At 39.1% G+C, this 15,299-nt stretch overlaps 1 protein-coding gene across 1 annotated transcript in view; it reads right to left on the reverse strand.

Moving 5' to 3' along the window:
* Window positions 1-1,712, reverse strand: part of PIP5K1B (phosphatidylinositol-4-phosphate 5-kinase type 1 beta) — an 82,906-nt gene extending 81,194 nt beyond the window's left edge. The window contains exons 1-2 of the mRNA XM_086479449.1: window positions 1,683-1,712; window positions 1,332-1,400 (exon numbers count right to left, since the gene is read on the reverse strand). Of these exons, the coding sequence (XP_086335575.1) occupies window positions 1,332-1,400; window positions 1,683-1,712 (99 nt within the window). The remainder of the gene's footprint in view (window positions 1-1,331; window positions 1,401-1,682) is intronic.
* Between the last annotated feature and the right edge of the window lie 13,587 nt (window positions 1,713-15,299).

A 15,299-nucleotide genomic window follows, 5' to 3' on the forward strand; every position in this document is an offset into this window, starting at 1 on the left:
CAGGGGAAATGGCAGAATTTGGAGATGGTAGCCACTGTGATCGCTCAATGTGATATGACTCTGAATCCATAACAGTTTTGTCAGAGATGTGCCATGGTGAGAAGTCTTTACAATGCTTCCTCTTGAGTATTGTGAATTTAGAGTTGAACAGGAACAGAGAAGAGCATGCAAGATGACTGGGAGGAATGGAAACTCACCCATGGTGGGACTAACAGGATTTGTCTTGTCTAGTCTAGCAATATAAAACTGCAAAAGTCTCCACCTCAGGCACTGAATTTTTCTTCCTTTCTTGTACTAAATGTCAAGAACAATTTAGATTTCAATATTTTAAAGTCATAAGCTGGAAAACTAAATGTAACCTATAACCTAAAAAGAAAAAAAGCATTTTCTCAAACATTATTTCCTTTCATTTCTGAGAAATTATCTGCAATGTTAAGGCCACCCAGATACTGAAAATGCAGCTGCCAACAAAACAGGTAGGAAAAGAAATAGTAGCTTATTATTCTCCTTGACTTCACCAGCAGTGCTGTAGGCAACACTCAGAAATGAAAAACCCTAAGCCATGACATGTACTGTAGGAACATGTGGACCTCTGTGCTAGATTACAGAAACCAAGAAAAAAAAATCACCACTTCTTTGAGGTAATCTGTCAAGAAGATTATCAAATCCAGCAGCTCGTAATTTGGTTGTGTAAATATGTGTAAAAAATGTGCATTTATAGCTGCGCTCAGTTATCAACAGTGCTAGGTGGACCTAAATAATGCTGGTCCTAGACGATCAGTGACAGAAAACCAAAACCCAAACCACTGTCAGCTACTGTTAGAACATCTAAGTAGCCCTACGATGCTACCATTGATGCATGCTCCTACATTAAATATATTCTCTCTTAAACAACATTTCTTTCTTAAAAAAGAAAACAAACAAAAAGTGTACTGTTTGGCAAAGCACTGAGGAAGTGGCAGGGTAGGTTTGTAGTCCAGACACATCGCATCAACATTCAAAGCATTTGGGAACATACCATACTAAATTTCTGACAACAGTGTTTATGCCCAGAGGTGTATCTGCTGCTAAGAGCAAAGACTTTCCATCAATCTAGCAAGAGTGTATATTTTAAAGCTGTACTGAATAAGCTTTCAAATAGTCAGCTCTGCAATGGGTAGAAATGTCTTATCATTTCACAGAAGGAACAAAGTACTTTCCAAAAATCCATGGAACGTGTTTGGTTTCTTCTTATATTTAGTCAGTTCTGAAACAAATTTCACTTACAGCAGGTTTGAATTACCAATATGAAGAGAAAAATATGCAATGAAAAGTTTGTAAGTTTTATTTACCTTTTTGTATGTTTTCTCTTCATTTGGCTTTCCAGCAGTAACATCTCCATTTTCAGTAACAGATGTCATCTAACAACAGAAACTTAAGTTATAAACGAAGTAGTTGCTTTAGGAAAGTGCATTCAGAAAACATCATCCAACTTGTTATCCACTTTTGGCTAAATTCAAACTCTTTAGAGGACAGCAAGTCACCAAGATCAGTGACCTATCTAGGATATTCCTAGAAGGATTTTCCAGGCAGACTAAAAGGACAGCACTGCCCCAGGAATATATCCAGCATATTACTGATTCTATATGACCCTTTATTTCTTTTTCCCCATACCAGTATGCAGGTCTGCCTGAAGACCTTGCAGTGAAATCTTGCTCCTCAGCAGACTGCATGAGATGATCTTGAAAGATACAATGACAGGCAAAACTATGAAGCTTGTGAGCCAGATATTCAGTAGCATATCTCAAAGGTCCAAGCCGTTTGGCTGCATTGACATGCTCTATCTCCCCAAAGGAGCAAGGAGATATGTGACAATGCATCTTATCGTGGCTGTAGAGCAATGCTAGATCAAGAATAAACCACTAAGTTACAGATCACTTGGGTCAGACACTCTTAAGTGTGGCTGGCAAAGTGAATAGAACAAAAAGCTACAAGGACGTGTTTTAAAATCATTCTAGATTTGCCAACATTTTCAAAATGGAAGCATACATACCCTTACAAACAACAGGACATGTCATCTGGAGCTGAGAGTGAAGATCAAGCCATTCACTGGAGGTGTTAATGTTCTCCAGAACCTATTAAAAGAGAAATCTGTTCTCACTGTGCCATCACAAATTTACATCTCCCAGAATAGCTTTAGATTTCCTTTTTCTACTATTCTTCAGACCAAGCAAGAATACTGCTGCAAGCGATACTTTTCAAGAATCACCTCAAATAATTTGGTTGCTAATGGGTCATCTAATGTACTTAGAAACTAGCAGTATTACACAGGATAGAATCAGCACAGTCTAGGGCAAAGGGAAATTAGACATTTGACTACTGTGGCACAAGAAACCCTAAAATAAAACATTTATGTACAGCAGTAGAATACATGCTCTGGAGTATAACTGCATAATAACATGGTCTCTTCCATGAGGACTTTTAAAAACCGTAAACCTTACAATCTCCACTTACTTGGGATATCCCATATTTTAATTCCACAGAAGCCAAAAAGATAAGCAACATGAGTCATGGTTTGGAGGACTGCACATTGAATACTCATGGATAATAAATAAACTAATTTTGGAAGTTTTCCATAATTGTAGTTACTATCAGCATAATTTCTACAAGTAGTCTTGTTGAGGTGAGCTATTTTATAGTTAAAATGCTTTGACTAAACATAAGAAAATACTACATAATCAGATATTACTTGATATCTCTTTGAAATCAGCTCTCCCTCCCCTCTTCCACATCTGTTTTAAGCCACATCAGTAAAGCTATTCTTCAATACAATTTCTCAATTACACCAGAAGAAAAAAAATCTCATTTGTCTTTAATCAGTACAAATAGTAGATTGTACATAACTAAAAACTGATTTTAAACCAGAAAATATTCCCAGGCCTCATTCACTGAATTTAATTTTCCAGTAATCTGAAAAGTATACATAACATCACTAAGAAACCTTTTCAGAAAAGGCTTCTGTAGTACTTTCCTCCTCTTCAGAGAAGCAGACTATTAATTGCACCTGAGACAAAAAAAAAGTGACAACTAGAAACCTGGATTTTCTGAGAACAAAACAATTCCTTCTTAGAAAAAAAACCACTTCTAACGTTACATACCAGTATTTTCCAACTGCAGCTTGACTGTAGGCTTCATGCAATTAATGTATCTTAATAATTCATTTGTGCATTAGCATCATCCTACACATCACACTCCTACTTAAAGGCAACAATTCAGTTTTAATAGCTTTTAAAAAATGAGTGTAGTTTATCTAGCTTACCTATATTGACAAATTTAATATCAGTTAATACTGATCCATGCTTGTAACTATCAGTACACAAACACAGACATCAACAACTTCCTACAAAACAGCTTTTGTAGGAAAACAAATGTCATTTTATTCACTAGTAAGAGGAATACTGTTTAATCAACTAAGCCCTGGGTAAAACCACCAAAACCCCCCAAGTTATTGTTCTCCACACACCCCCGAGACTATCAATATAATAAGTTCTACTACTCCCAAAACTTCCTAAATACCATCATACATACTCAGGAAAAGCCAAACATGAATGCAACATGGGAACTTCCTTTCTGCAAGAAGTTAGTAAGAAAACATTCATGCCAGACATAGAAGAAAAGCCTGTTTCTTACCAGTACATTCCGAAAATTATTCAAGAACACTTCATTCATGTGAAAATTCACCTCTGTAATACTGCCAAGGACAGGAAAACAGAGAACGAGACCCGATGTTCAGTATCTACCAAGTACAAAGACTCATACACCATGAAGAAGATACGTTTTTCCTATCTATGCCAGTTTATTTCATTCCCAGAGGCATCTAGAATAGAATTACTTCAGTTCCTAATCTTTCAAGAAACAGAGCACTCAGCTTTAACTTAACTGGGGTTATGTTACACATTTTTCAAGATCTTCACTGTGACAACCACCTGCTAGTAATTTTTTGCAAAGCAAGTATTACTTCATATATTAAGTATTACTTCATATATTGTCTCCCTGCTGTGCAGCTACTGAAATGGTACTGGGTGCCTTCTCATGTGCTTTCTAACACGCATAGTAAGAGCTACTATCTCAGTTCTGATGAGGTTTAACAGTGCAAAGACAGATCACAACTTTCAGTCTTCGACCCACTTCCAGGCTAAGTACAACTATTTATTTATTTATTTATGTATTACAATAGCAGGAAACTACCATAACTAAAGCATTGGAACTTTGCATGTATCTGGCAAGGGGCAGGCTCACAATGAAGACGACTGAGGGGGGCAGGGATGGGGAGAAGAGGAAAACATTTAGTCTCAAAAATACTGTAGGTACCCAGTTAAAGACTGGGCTATAAAGATCTCCTGTTTAACTTCTTAGACAGCACACTGGATGACAAAAAAGAGAAACACTGAAGTCCAGTAGAAGTTTAAAGAATATTTTTCCCAAATGCACTTGGAGTCAACATTTTGGTTATGAGTCTTACTTGCAGCAAAAGCTAGTGTGACATGTTCAGTTCTTCAGACACAAGTCTACAGCCTTCAATTCCAACTTTCTGCTCAGAACACCTCCTTGTCCTAAATCCAGACTTAAAAGAATCACACCTACTCAATATATGCTTCAACCTTTAAATGAAAAACCTGTTTTACAGTTTGGTTTCCCACATTGGGATTGTTGAATCATACACTTCTCATCTAACACAAACTGCAATTTCCATGATTCTGAGGAAAAAATGCCATATGCGTTTTCCTCTAAAGCTACAGCAGTATGTTTTTAATTTCTCTGCCTAGCCAGAAGCCCGCTACGTCAGCACCACCCTGCTCACCACGCAGCCGGAGTTTTGAGAACTGAGGTGACAGACAGAAAATCTGAGCTTCCTACCCAGCCTCTCTTTCTTGTTTTTGAATTTTTAATTGCATTTTCATTATATAGCAGAAATTCACCTTTAAATGACACATAAGGCATGCATTTTGCCAGATTATAAGTAACTATCTGTTTTTACACAAACTTAATTGCTCAGGCCCAGCTCACAGGAACAGGTACTTGAATGGCCCTTCAGCTCAATTTCCAGTGAACTTTAGAATGCTCACCAACTTCAGTGAAAGCCGACATTCACAACAAACGCTGTTGTTAGGATCCTACAGGACTCACAGATTAATTTATCCAACCAAAAACTAGTTCAGCGTTCCTTCCATCATCACAAAAGCAATGTTTGCTTGAAGAATGCATTTCTTAGCATTTTTAGATAATTTTCTTAAATATTTAAAAAAAAAAAAAAAAAAAGCACTGATAAAACATGCTATTTAGGAATCACATTCCAAACACAAGCCATGTAGCTTCTCACTACAACTGCTGCCTTGTCCTGGCTGATACTTAAAATCTACTTTTTTTCCCCCCCTAGCTTTTGTGACAGACATCTCCCCAGGTGTACCACTGGCAGGCTCCTACACGGGCTAGTACATTCAGAGATAGAAACCTCATTTGAAAGAAAATGTATTGCTATCTTTTGACCTGACATAATATATCATGCTATATTACATGATAAACATGAGAAGTAAAAAACAAACAAAAAATTAAACAAAATTATACTTAAAATTTTCCAGTGGGCACAGGGAAAATACAAGAAGCTAAAGGATATAAGAAGCAATTATGCCTGTTCAAGACCAACAATATACAAATAAAACAAGACTGTTTGGTGCACCTTTTTCATCATTAAGAGTCTGAAACACAACTGGATAGAATACACAACTATGAAATTAATCCAGAAATGTCATTGTCATACTTCAGTGCATACCAGATAACCTATTTATTAGTGAGAGCCACTTTCTAATCCTTAAATAATTCTCTTCCTCCAGGAAGACCCAGAACAGGGCAGCTGACTCCTCAGAAAACCACACAGAATCTCATATTGAATTTATACCAACGATATCAAGTCAGCACCAGACAAAAAATGGAGATGATTATAGAACCATAGAATGGTTTGGGTTGGAAGGGACCTTAAACATCGTCTAGTTCCCACCCCCCTGCCATGGGCAGGGACATCTTCCACTAGACGAGGTTGCTCAAAGCCCCATCCAACCTGGCCTTGAACACTGCCAGGGAGGGGGCAGCCACAGCTTCTCTGGGCAACCTGTTCCTGTGTCTCACCACCCCCAACAGGAAAGAATTTCCTCCTAATAGCTAATCTAAATCCCCTCTCTTTCAGTTTGAAACCGCTACCCCTTGACCTATCACTACACTCCCTGATAAAGAGTCCCTCCCCATCTTTCCTACAGACCCCCTTTAAGTACTGGAAGGCTGCTGTAAGGTCTCCCTGGAGCTTTCTCTTCTCCAGGCTGAACAAGCCCAACTCTCTCAGCCTGTCCTTGTAGGGGAGGTGCTCCAGCCCCCTCACCATCTTCATGGCCCTCCTCTGGACCTGCTCGAGCAGGTCCATGCCTTTCTTGTGCTGGGGGTCCCAGAGCTGGACATAGCACTGCAGGTGGGGTCTCACAAGGGCAGAGCAGAGGGGCAGAATCACCTCCCTCGACCTGCTGGCCACACTGCTCTTGATGCAGCCCAGGATGCAGTTGGCTTTCTGGGCTGCGAGTGCACATTGCTGGCTGATATTCAGTTTTTCATCCACCAGCACCCCCAAGTCCTTCTCCTCAGGGCTGCTTTCAATTCACTCATTGCCCAGCCTGTATCTGTGCTTGGGATTGCCCTGACCCAGGGATTGCAGGACCTTGCACTTGGCCTTGTTGAACTTCATGAGGTTTGCACGGGACTCACCTCTCCAACCTGTTCAGGTCCCTCTGGACGGCCTCCCTTCCCGCTTGTGTTGGTCATACCACACAGCTCAGTGTCATCAGCAAACCTGCTGAGGTTGCACTCAATCCCACTGTCCATGTTGCTGACAAAGATGCTAAACAACACCGGTCCTGATATGGACCCCTGAGGAACGCCCCTCATCACTGGTCTTCACTCAGACATTGAGCTGTTGACCGTGACTCTCTGAATGCGACCATCCAGCCAATTCTTGATCCACCAAGTGGTCCATCTGTCACATGCACCTCTCAGTGTCAAATGCTTTGCATTCTACCTTGCTGCCTGGGCACTTTTTCTGCATTCCTCCCAGGCTACCTGCCCTTGCTTCCAACCTCTGTAGACTTCCTTTCTGTGTTTGAGTTTGTCCTGGAGCACCTTGTGCATCGCTCCTGAGCTTGGAGAAGGTGATCCTTGAACATTGATCAGTTATATGATCAGAATAATAATTTTCTCTGTCCTAAGTAACTGGAAGCTTTTAACAGAACATTGCATTCTTGACAATGGCAGTTTGTCAGCACAACACGTAAAGATGTTGCCAGGCTTTTTCAATTCTATAAACAGCATTTATAGTTTATTTCATTAAAAAGAGTCATCAAGTTAAATTCCTTGGCAGCCGTTCTCACTCTTCTGTTATGACTTTAAAGCAGCATCTTTTAATACAACTATGAAAATCACAGCCATTTCATTTACTGCAAAACTCTTTTTTTTTTTTTTCCCCCATAATAGTTTTCCTTGTAGTAGTTGTGAAAATAGCTTGAAAAGTCAGTTCTTCAGTTCACTAAAAGGACTTGCAGATATATATGGCAACATGCTTCTATCAAACTACTTAGGGGACATACACTGCCAGATCCCAGGTCCAGTGTGAAACTGGAAATCTTCATTACACAGTGATGCTGGAAAGGGAAAAACTTCTAAACCAAAAATACTCCATAGCAGAAGAAATCCATCAACACATAGTTATTAATGAAAAACTGCTTTCTAAGTAACTGTCCTCTTGTGATCCCCTTCCCCCCTGCCCTGAGTGCTCCAAAACCTTTCATGGCATTCTTGGAGCTACAGAAGAGTAGCTCCAAGATCAAAAGGCACTCATAAACCTAAGTCACCTTGGGATGACCAAGATCAGAGCTCACACCTTCTTAGGCACTGAACAAACTTCTCTTGCAGATGATGCTTTTATACCATCTCCCTCCCATCTGGATTCTCTGCCACCTAATACAATATGCATATCAGCAGTGGTTTTCCCAATTAGATATCATCTCGTCTTGTCTATTTTCCATGAAACTTGCTGGTACTCTGGACCACTGTCAAATTTAGTTGACAAATCTAGGCCAACCAAAACTGACAGCAGCTTTCCCGTTCCCTCTCCAGTAGAATTTGAACAGTAGGATTACTTATGAGATTATTTGCAAAGGAAGGGGCTCGGGACACACAAAACATCCTCCAACACACATACAAATTGCATACATACATCTTGTTTCCATAGGAAATCAAGTTAAAAATATCAGCATACTTCTGGGTGTCCCTGGAAACAGGAACTGAAGAAGGAATCTCAGAGGTTTTTTGCTTTGCACTATTTTCAGAATGCTCAGGAGGCAGCTGAATTGCTAATATCAAGTGAAAAGTGTGACCTAAATTCTTTCAGCTTCTTTACAGAGCTTTTGTTTATGCTTTAAAACAATGCTGACTATAATTTTCATTATTTAATTGCCTTCATTCTGAGATGACTAGACAATGCAGAGCAGTACTTAAGAACCTGCAAGCATTGCTAGGCAGCGTGCCAATAAGAAGATGTAAACAAGTGGAAGGAAGCATAATTTGGTCTAGTGCAGAGAATAAGAAAATAGGCAACACATGAAACATCCTACAGCTTTCTCAACAGTCATCATGAGTTAACCTTCTCTCCAAGAATCGTATGTCTTTTCATGTCAGTGAACTTTCTTTGTACGTGAGTCTCTGGACAAGTAAAAACTGAAGTAACGTACATGGCCACTCAGTTATAAGAAAATACATATACAGTTCAGTCATTTCTTTTTCTTTTTTTTTTCTCCATCTCTTTTTTTTTCCTTTTCTTTTCTTCAATAATATCCCAGGCACTAGTCTGTAGAATAGTTTCACTTCTTTATAGCAGAAGTCATATAGCCATCTAAGATCAAACATACCTGTACATCCCCATACTTGAAACATCCAAAGAGTAAACCCTAGTATATACTTTTAAAGCAATATATGTTTAAGCAATAATGAAGTCAATGTTTACACATTGCGCTGCACTGGACAATCATTAGAAAAATCTGAAAAACTCTTTTTGAACTCCATGAGTTTTCAAACTCAAAACTTCAATCTGAGTCTTTAATCTATCTTACTCCTCTAATGTCTATTAGGCTATTTAACCTCTACTGTCAGCTGCTGTGTCTTCTGCCCTTCCCAGAAGCACCGAAGGCTTTCTTATGTCTTTCCAGACGTCAACTGTAAAACAGATCAAACTTTCTACTGTGTAGTAGATGTTGTTAACGTACTGAGAACTGTGGGATTTTTCCAAACCACTGATCCCAGACCAGCAATCAGAAAGAACAAACATTTGATCCCCGATATAACTGACGTCACATTGTGTGTTTTGCAAAAAATTGCTAACAGGCCCTCTTTTTACAAAGTGAAATGGCCTCATTAATTTCTTATTGCTTTGTAACAGACTGAAAGCACACAGAGTAGAAAGGCATATTTGTACATAGCCAAAGAAGACTCCCAATTGCTACTTATGTTGTCATAAATGTGATTTCATCTGCCAACAATAGTAGCTTTTAGAAGACAAGCAATCTTTATAGAAAGCCAATTGGAGTTATAAATTAATAAAAACTGTCAAGATGGGGATTTCTTTGAAACAAGTGAAAGAAGGAAATATCTGCACACTACATACAACTGTATGCAATAGAAGAAAATAGAAGTTACAGTAATTTCACAGTGAAGGGCACAGGTAGAAGACATTGCGGAGTCAAGAATCATGGCTCTGCTCCTTTACTTTGGCAACTTTTCTATAAAGATTGCTTGTCTTCTAAAATATAGCTTTTACCAAATGCTAACTAAATTAGGCTTTTCAGCAATTAGATTACCCAACAAATTAAAGTCTTGAAAATCACATTTTTGTCTCTATTTGAGGCCTGTCTAAACAGCTGCAAAAAGATAGCTGAACAGTGGAACAGACTATCTTGCAGGATGTGACAGGTAATATTGAAGATTTTTTGACAGATTAGACAACTTTTTTAAAAGTGGTTGGTACTGTCTTGAAGGAAGGGAAAGGTCTGGACACCCCATCCTGGTTTCCATAGTATCACCGTGTACCACTCAGGCTATATAACTGCAACAATTTCAGTTGATCCAAGCTGAATGGTTCTGCTTTTCAAGCATGCATTCACTAGCATCCTTATTAAGGCACCAGTGCTCCTCATGCCCCAGTAGAACTCACCTAGACAATTAAACTAACAAAGAAGTAACCTATCGAAGAATATTGATCATAATGGAACTCCTTCCAATGGCAAGCACAGATTTTATGTGGACTCCCCTGATATCAAAAAGAAACTTGGAAGGGGATGAGGAAGGTGACGCAACATATCAGACCTTTGGCCCATGTTGAATGACAGATCAATTGTCTCAGTTGTTCAAATTACCCACATACTTTCATATAATCTCAGAGTTGAAAATCCACTTGTGACAAAATCAGGAAGTAAGACTGAGAGACAGAGATGGAAAGAAGTGTTAGCAGCAGTGCCCAATGGGCTGGGCAACAGCACCAGAACAAAGCTCAAGATTAGCTTGGGGAAAATACCTACAGTAATACATGGCTAAGGTTAGATTCCCAAATGTATATTTAAACAGTAAGTTGATTTTCAGGTGCCTAGCTTGTGTGAAAGATAAGGTCTCTCAGTAATGGATATAGAAGACTGACGTAAGCACCAAATTTGAAAGTTATGACTAAATTCAGATGAGACACACTTTAAGTTCTGTACTGAATACTAAAGTTTATTATCACTAATTAAAAACTCCCCACTATTTTCCTTCAGGAAAGTTAAAACTGTAATTAGTAGATGTTTTCCTTGGACCTCTTCAACTTAATTTTAATTGGAATTTAACTGAAAGCTCACTTTGTTCTTGAATATTATTTTAAAGAACCCTCCCTAGTATCATTCTCAGTACAGATCAACTCCTACATCACCAAAACTTCTTTGATTAGATTATGAGCTTCCAGTTTCCTATAAAGCAAAAATTCCTCAGAGACCTTTCCTAAATCACTTGCAAACCTACGGAAAGGTCTCCCATTTTATGAAATGCCCTATAAAGCATGAAAGCTGGAGTCTTCTTGGTTTAAATAAGCTTTCTAATGTGTTTCTTTTTAAACTACAGAGAAAGCTTTAAGGGAGAAAAAAATAATTTCAGAAGCTGCATCAGACAAGAGTAGTTCAAAAAACAAGAGTAATACAATAAAATGAAATTCTGAAACCAATTAAGGGAAGAACTGCTCAGCATGTAAGGAAATAGCTACTATTTGTCACAGCTGCTGTCTAGCTGTCGTCAAACCAAGACAGCCATTTTACAGACACTAGAGTAAAACTGCACCAGTAAGCACACCAAAAGAACTGCTAGTATTTTTAGAAAGTTATTCCATTCTCTGACCATGTGTCTACTTACATGTAAAAGTTACTACTGCTGCTATAAGGAACCACAAAATCCTATTTGTTCTCCAAGTCAGTCTTTGATGGGCAGACCAGAACGAGCAATCGACTACTTTTTTGCCTGAGAGCAGACTGACAGTATGCTGAATTTGGCACCCATCTGAAATTATGAATATACTTGTAGTGTACTTTAAGAAACAAAACCACATCAGCATACATACCTACCCAACTGACATTAAGGAACATGCGGTATATGTTGGGAAGAAATACGTACAGCTGTTTTAAGATAAGAAAACCTAGCCACAGAATTTTTAAATGGCAACACAAACATTTTCAAATAAACATTTTTAAGTAGTTATTTACAGCCAAATGACAAAAATGAAGTGTTTTCCAACAGTCTTTCACTTGCCAAACCAAACTGAAAAATCTGTCCCTGAACATTTTTGGCAGCAAGAAAGTAAAATGAAGGCATTAGTAATTATTTTTGCCAGTTTCAAAACACTCCATTATTTTTTAGCTGTGGTTTATACTCCACCAATTGCACCAATATGAACATTTTTGCATAAAAAAATGCAAGTTCATAAACAATATACAAGCAGCACCACAATCTTCCTCCTGTGGAAGTTGCCTGCAAATGTCTAGCTGTTTGGTTTTTTTTTTTTAAATCTAGCTAGAAAAATCATGGGAAAATTCAAAATCTTAAGCTATCATAAGCAAAGTATACATCTGCACATGAACTAGCTTTTTCAATAAAAGATAGTGAACATAATGAGAACAGGACTTAAACCAAAAAGGAGACAGTTCTCTACCAGCAACAAGAGCAAGCAGTGGGTGAGCACTTTGTAGCAGAACCACACACAGCCTGACACCACTGAATTTTAAAGAAAAGAGACTAGAACCTGTTAGCTCTTCCAAGGAAAATGAGTGCAGGTTTTCCCACAAATGAAAGAGTTCTCTGAATTCTTGAGAGGCCTTCAAACAGAAGCCCTCTGAAATACTATCTACACCTCTCAGTGCATCATTATAACCGGGTTAGAAGCACCATTATGACTAGGTTAGAAAAGGCATACTGCATTATCTGGAAGTCAGTTAATTGCCCACACCATGGTTTTCAAAAGGTAAAAATAGATCTTTCAGCATTTAGAAAGAAAAAACACATTAACCACACCTTTTGCCCAATGGATACTGCTTTATGAATCATTAACTAGAAAGAGAACAAAATTCCAACAAGATAAAATATAGTCACTGGTTATGAACATTATAAAGTTTCCATAAACTAAAGTGAAAAAAAAAAATCTATTATATCAATACAGCCTCATAGGAACAGAGTGTTCTTATGATTTAAAGTATACAATGTGAACTCTACTTTCTGATATGCCTTACCTGGAATTAATCAACTGGAATGTCTGATTAAATAAACTAAATACCCTTTTCAGCCTACGATTTTACTGGGTACTGGGTTGTTACTTTTTTAGTCCAAGGTGCCATAAATCAGTATGCTGAACAGCACACATGTTTAAATGTATTCATAGAAAAATGCCTTTCACTAGTTGCTGTTCAGCAGTGTGCACTCACTACCCCCCTGAACCTCTCAGTTTTGTGTCTTGTTCCCAGGAATATGCAGCCTGATGATTAGCTAGTAAGAGAAAAGGGATATTCATTAATAATTTGGACTAGCTAGCTATGCTTTTACTTTATAGCAAATAAAGAGGCTCGTCTTCAGTTTTGCTTGCAACAGGATACCATTATAAGACCACTGAACTGTGGCCCTGCACTAGTTACTAAGGACCACCAAATAAAGGGCAAGAAAACGGTGAGACAAGTAACAGCCAGCCAGACTACCCTGCGTGCTTACCCTTCGTCATCACTCTAGCAGCAAGGATGGCCACATGACAGACAGAGGTGGCCCCTTCACTGCAGGAGCAGGTGCAGCAGAAGGTCACAAAAACAGTGATGGTGGTGTGAACGGTTTTCTTGCAGACCACCATATTACCAAAATGCTTGTAAGAGAAGGCCATTAGTTTAAGAAGCGGATTAGGAGATCAGCTAAAAATCTTACTGAGATGCTCTGACTCGGGTGTTTTTGTGTGTGTACAAGTTGTGTTTTTGTGTATGCACATGCGAAAGAGACAGAGAGGAACGCTAGCCACTGCAAGATGACTCACAAGGCCAGACTGAAGGTGCTGTGCCACATTAAAAAAGCTGCTGTTACCTAGCAGTGACTAACACTGGTCTGGCATAAAAGCCAGAAAAACTGGACACTATCCAAATCTCCCTTCAAAGCAAATGGCTTTCAGTAGAAAGCGCTGGTTTGGAAATATAGATCTAAGCTTGCGTTTTGGCTCAAGAGGATGAAGGAGTTGATAGGGTGATGCTAAGTGAAGCTATGATGGACAAAGACATGCAGCCTTAACCCAGCAGCTGATGGCAAAGCACTCTCCCCTCACAGGGGTAAAGCAGAAGCCCTGCAATGCTTTCTGGTAGACACTTCACTTGGAAGTTTCTTTGAATCATGGAAGTAACAATGAAGTTTTCTAATTAAATAACCTTTAATTACTTGCTCCACTGAACAATTTGCCGTGGTTTGTACACATGTCTCTGAACAACCTCCTGCATCAATGGGCCCAGCAGCTCCCAAACTCAGCCAGAGTGGTCTCTGCACAGATTTGGAAGGATGTCCTTCCATACCACCGAGTTTAAGGTAGCACAGGTACTCTGCATAACAAAAACAGAGTTGACACATATCAGGGTGAGTGGATGGAAGTCTATAGGGCTATTTTATTCCTGTATGGCACATATGTCCATGAGGGTGTGCACCCCTTTTTGTTTAGAAAGCAGCCAAGGCTATCGAAACTCTGCCTCTCTGAGCCAGCCTTCACTTTGCTCATTTCCTTTGCTGCATTTTTGTTCTCACAGCAGGAAGAAAACTAAAACTACCTGAAAAGCATACTGTATTTCACTTTGAAGATTTTAACTCATAGAACAGACCGGAAGGGTGCAAGCAAACACAGCAAGCAATTTGGGATGGGGAACAAAGGAAAAAGAGAAAAACTGGCAAGAAGGAGTGGGAGAGACTCAGCAAGAGACTGTGCACAGTTGAACTGGGAGAAAAAGAGGAATGGTAAGCAACAGCTGATGAAGAACAAGGGAGCCAAAGTAGAAGAGAAATCCATGTTAATAGGAAATACATGGACAAGAAAGGCTTTCTGCTTTGGTCTATTAAAAACAGGCATTCAGTGCCATTAGCTTTGAATAGTCAAAAGGATACCCAGGGGAAGGGGAAAAAAAAGTCAATAAACACTTGATAGTATGAAGTTCTGTTGTAGGGAAGACAGCAAAGAAAACAAACTTGATTTTTATCACCAGGACAATACAAGTATTTTTGTCCCAACATACAGAAAGGTCATTTCACTGTGAAGCACAGATACATATATATATATCTCACAGAAAAGGCTTGAGATACTCAGACCTGCCCTGTCTGCCTGTTGTCAGGCAACTACTACCTATACAAAATGGCATCAATCCATGGTCAAGATCAAGGAGACAGATCAAAACAAACCAACCAGCCAAACCCTAAGTACCGTAAAGCTGTGTTGCGGAAAAGCTTAGAGATGTATCTGCAAAGGACCACTGGAGGGGGCCTGTGCAAACCAACAAGAACTGGCTCATGCAGAAGCCTGTTACGGGTCAGCAGACCTGAGCAGCATGCTACGTTAAATCACATTTGCTTGTATCAAGCTACTGTGAAAAGAAAGGATTGCCCTACCTTGGCTTCATCACTTTCACGAACTATTATTAGGCCGACCACAAACTACA

Source organism: Leptosomus discolor, chromosome Z (assembly GCF_034619465.1).
Source record: "Leptosomus discolor isolate bLepDis1 chromosome Z, bLepDis1.hap2, whole genome shotgun sequence".
Lineage (NCBI taxonomy): Eukaryota > Metazoa > Chordata > Aves > Leptosomiformes > Leptosomidae > Leptosomus > Leptosomus discolor.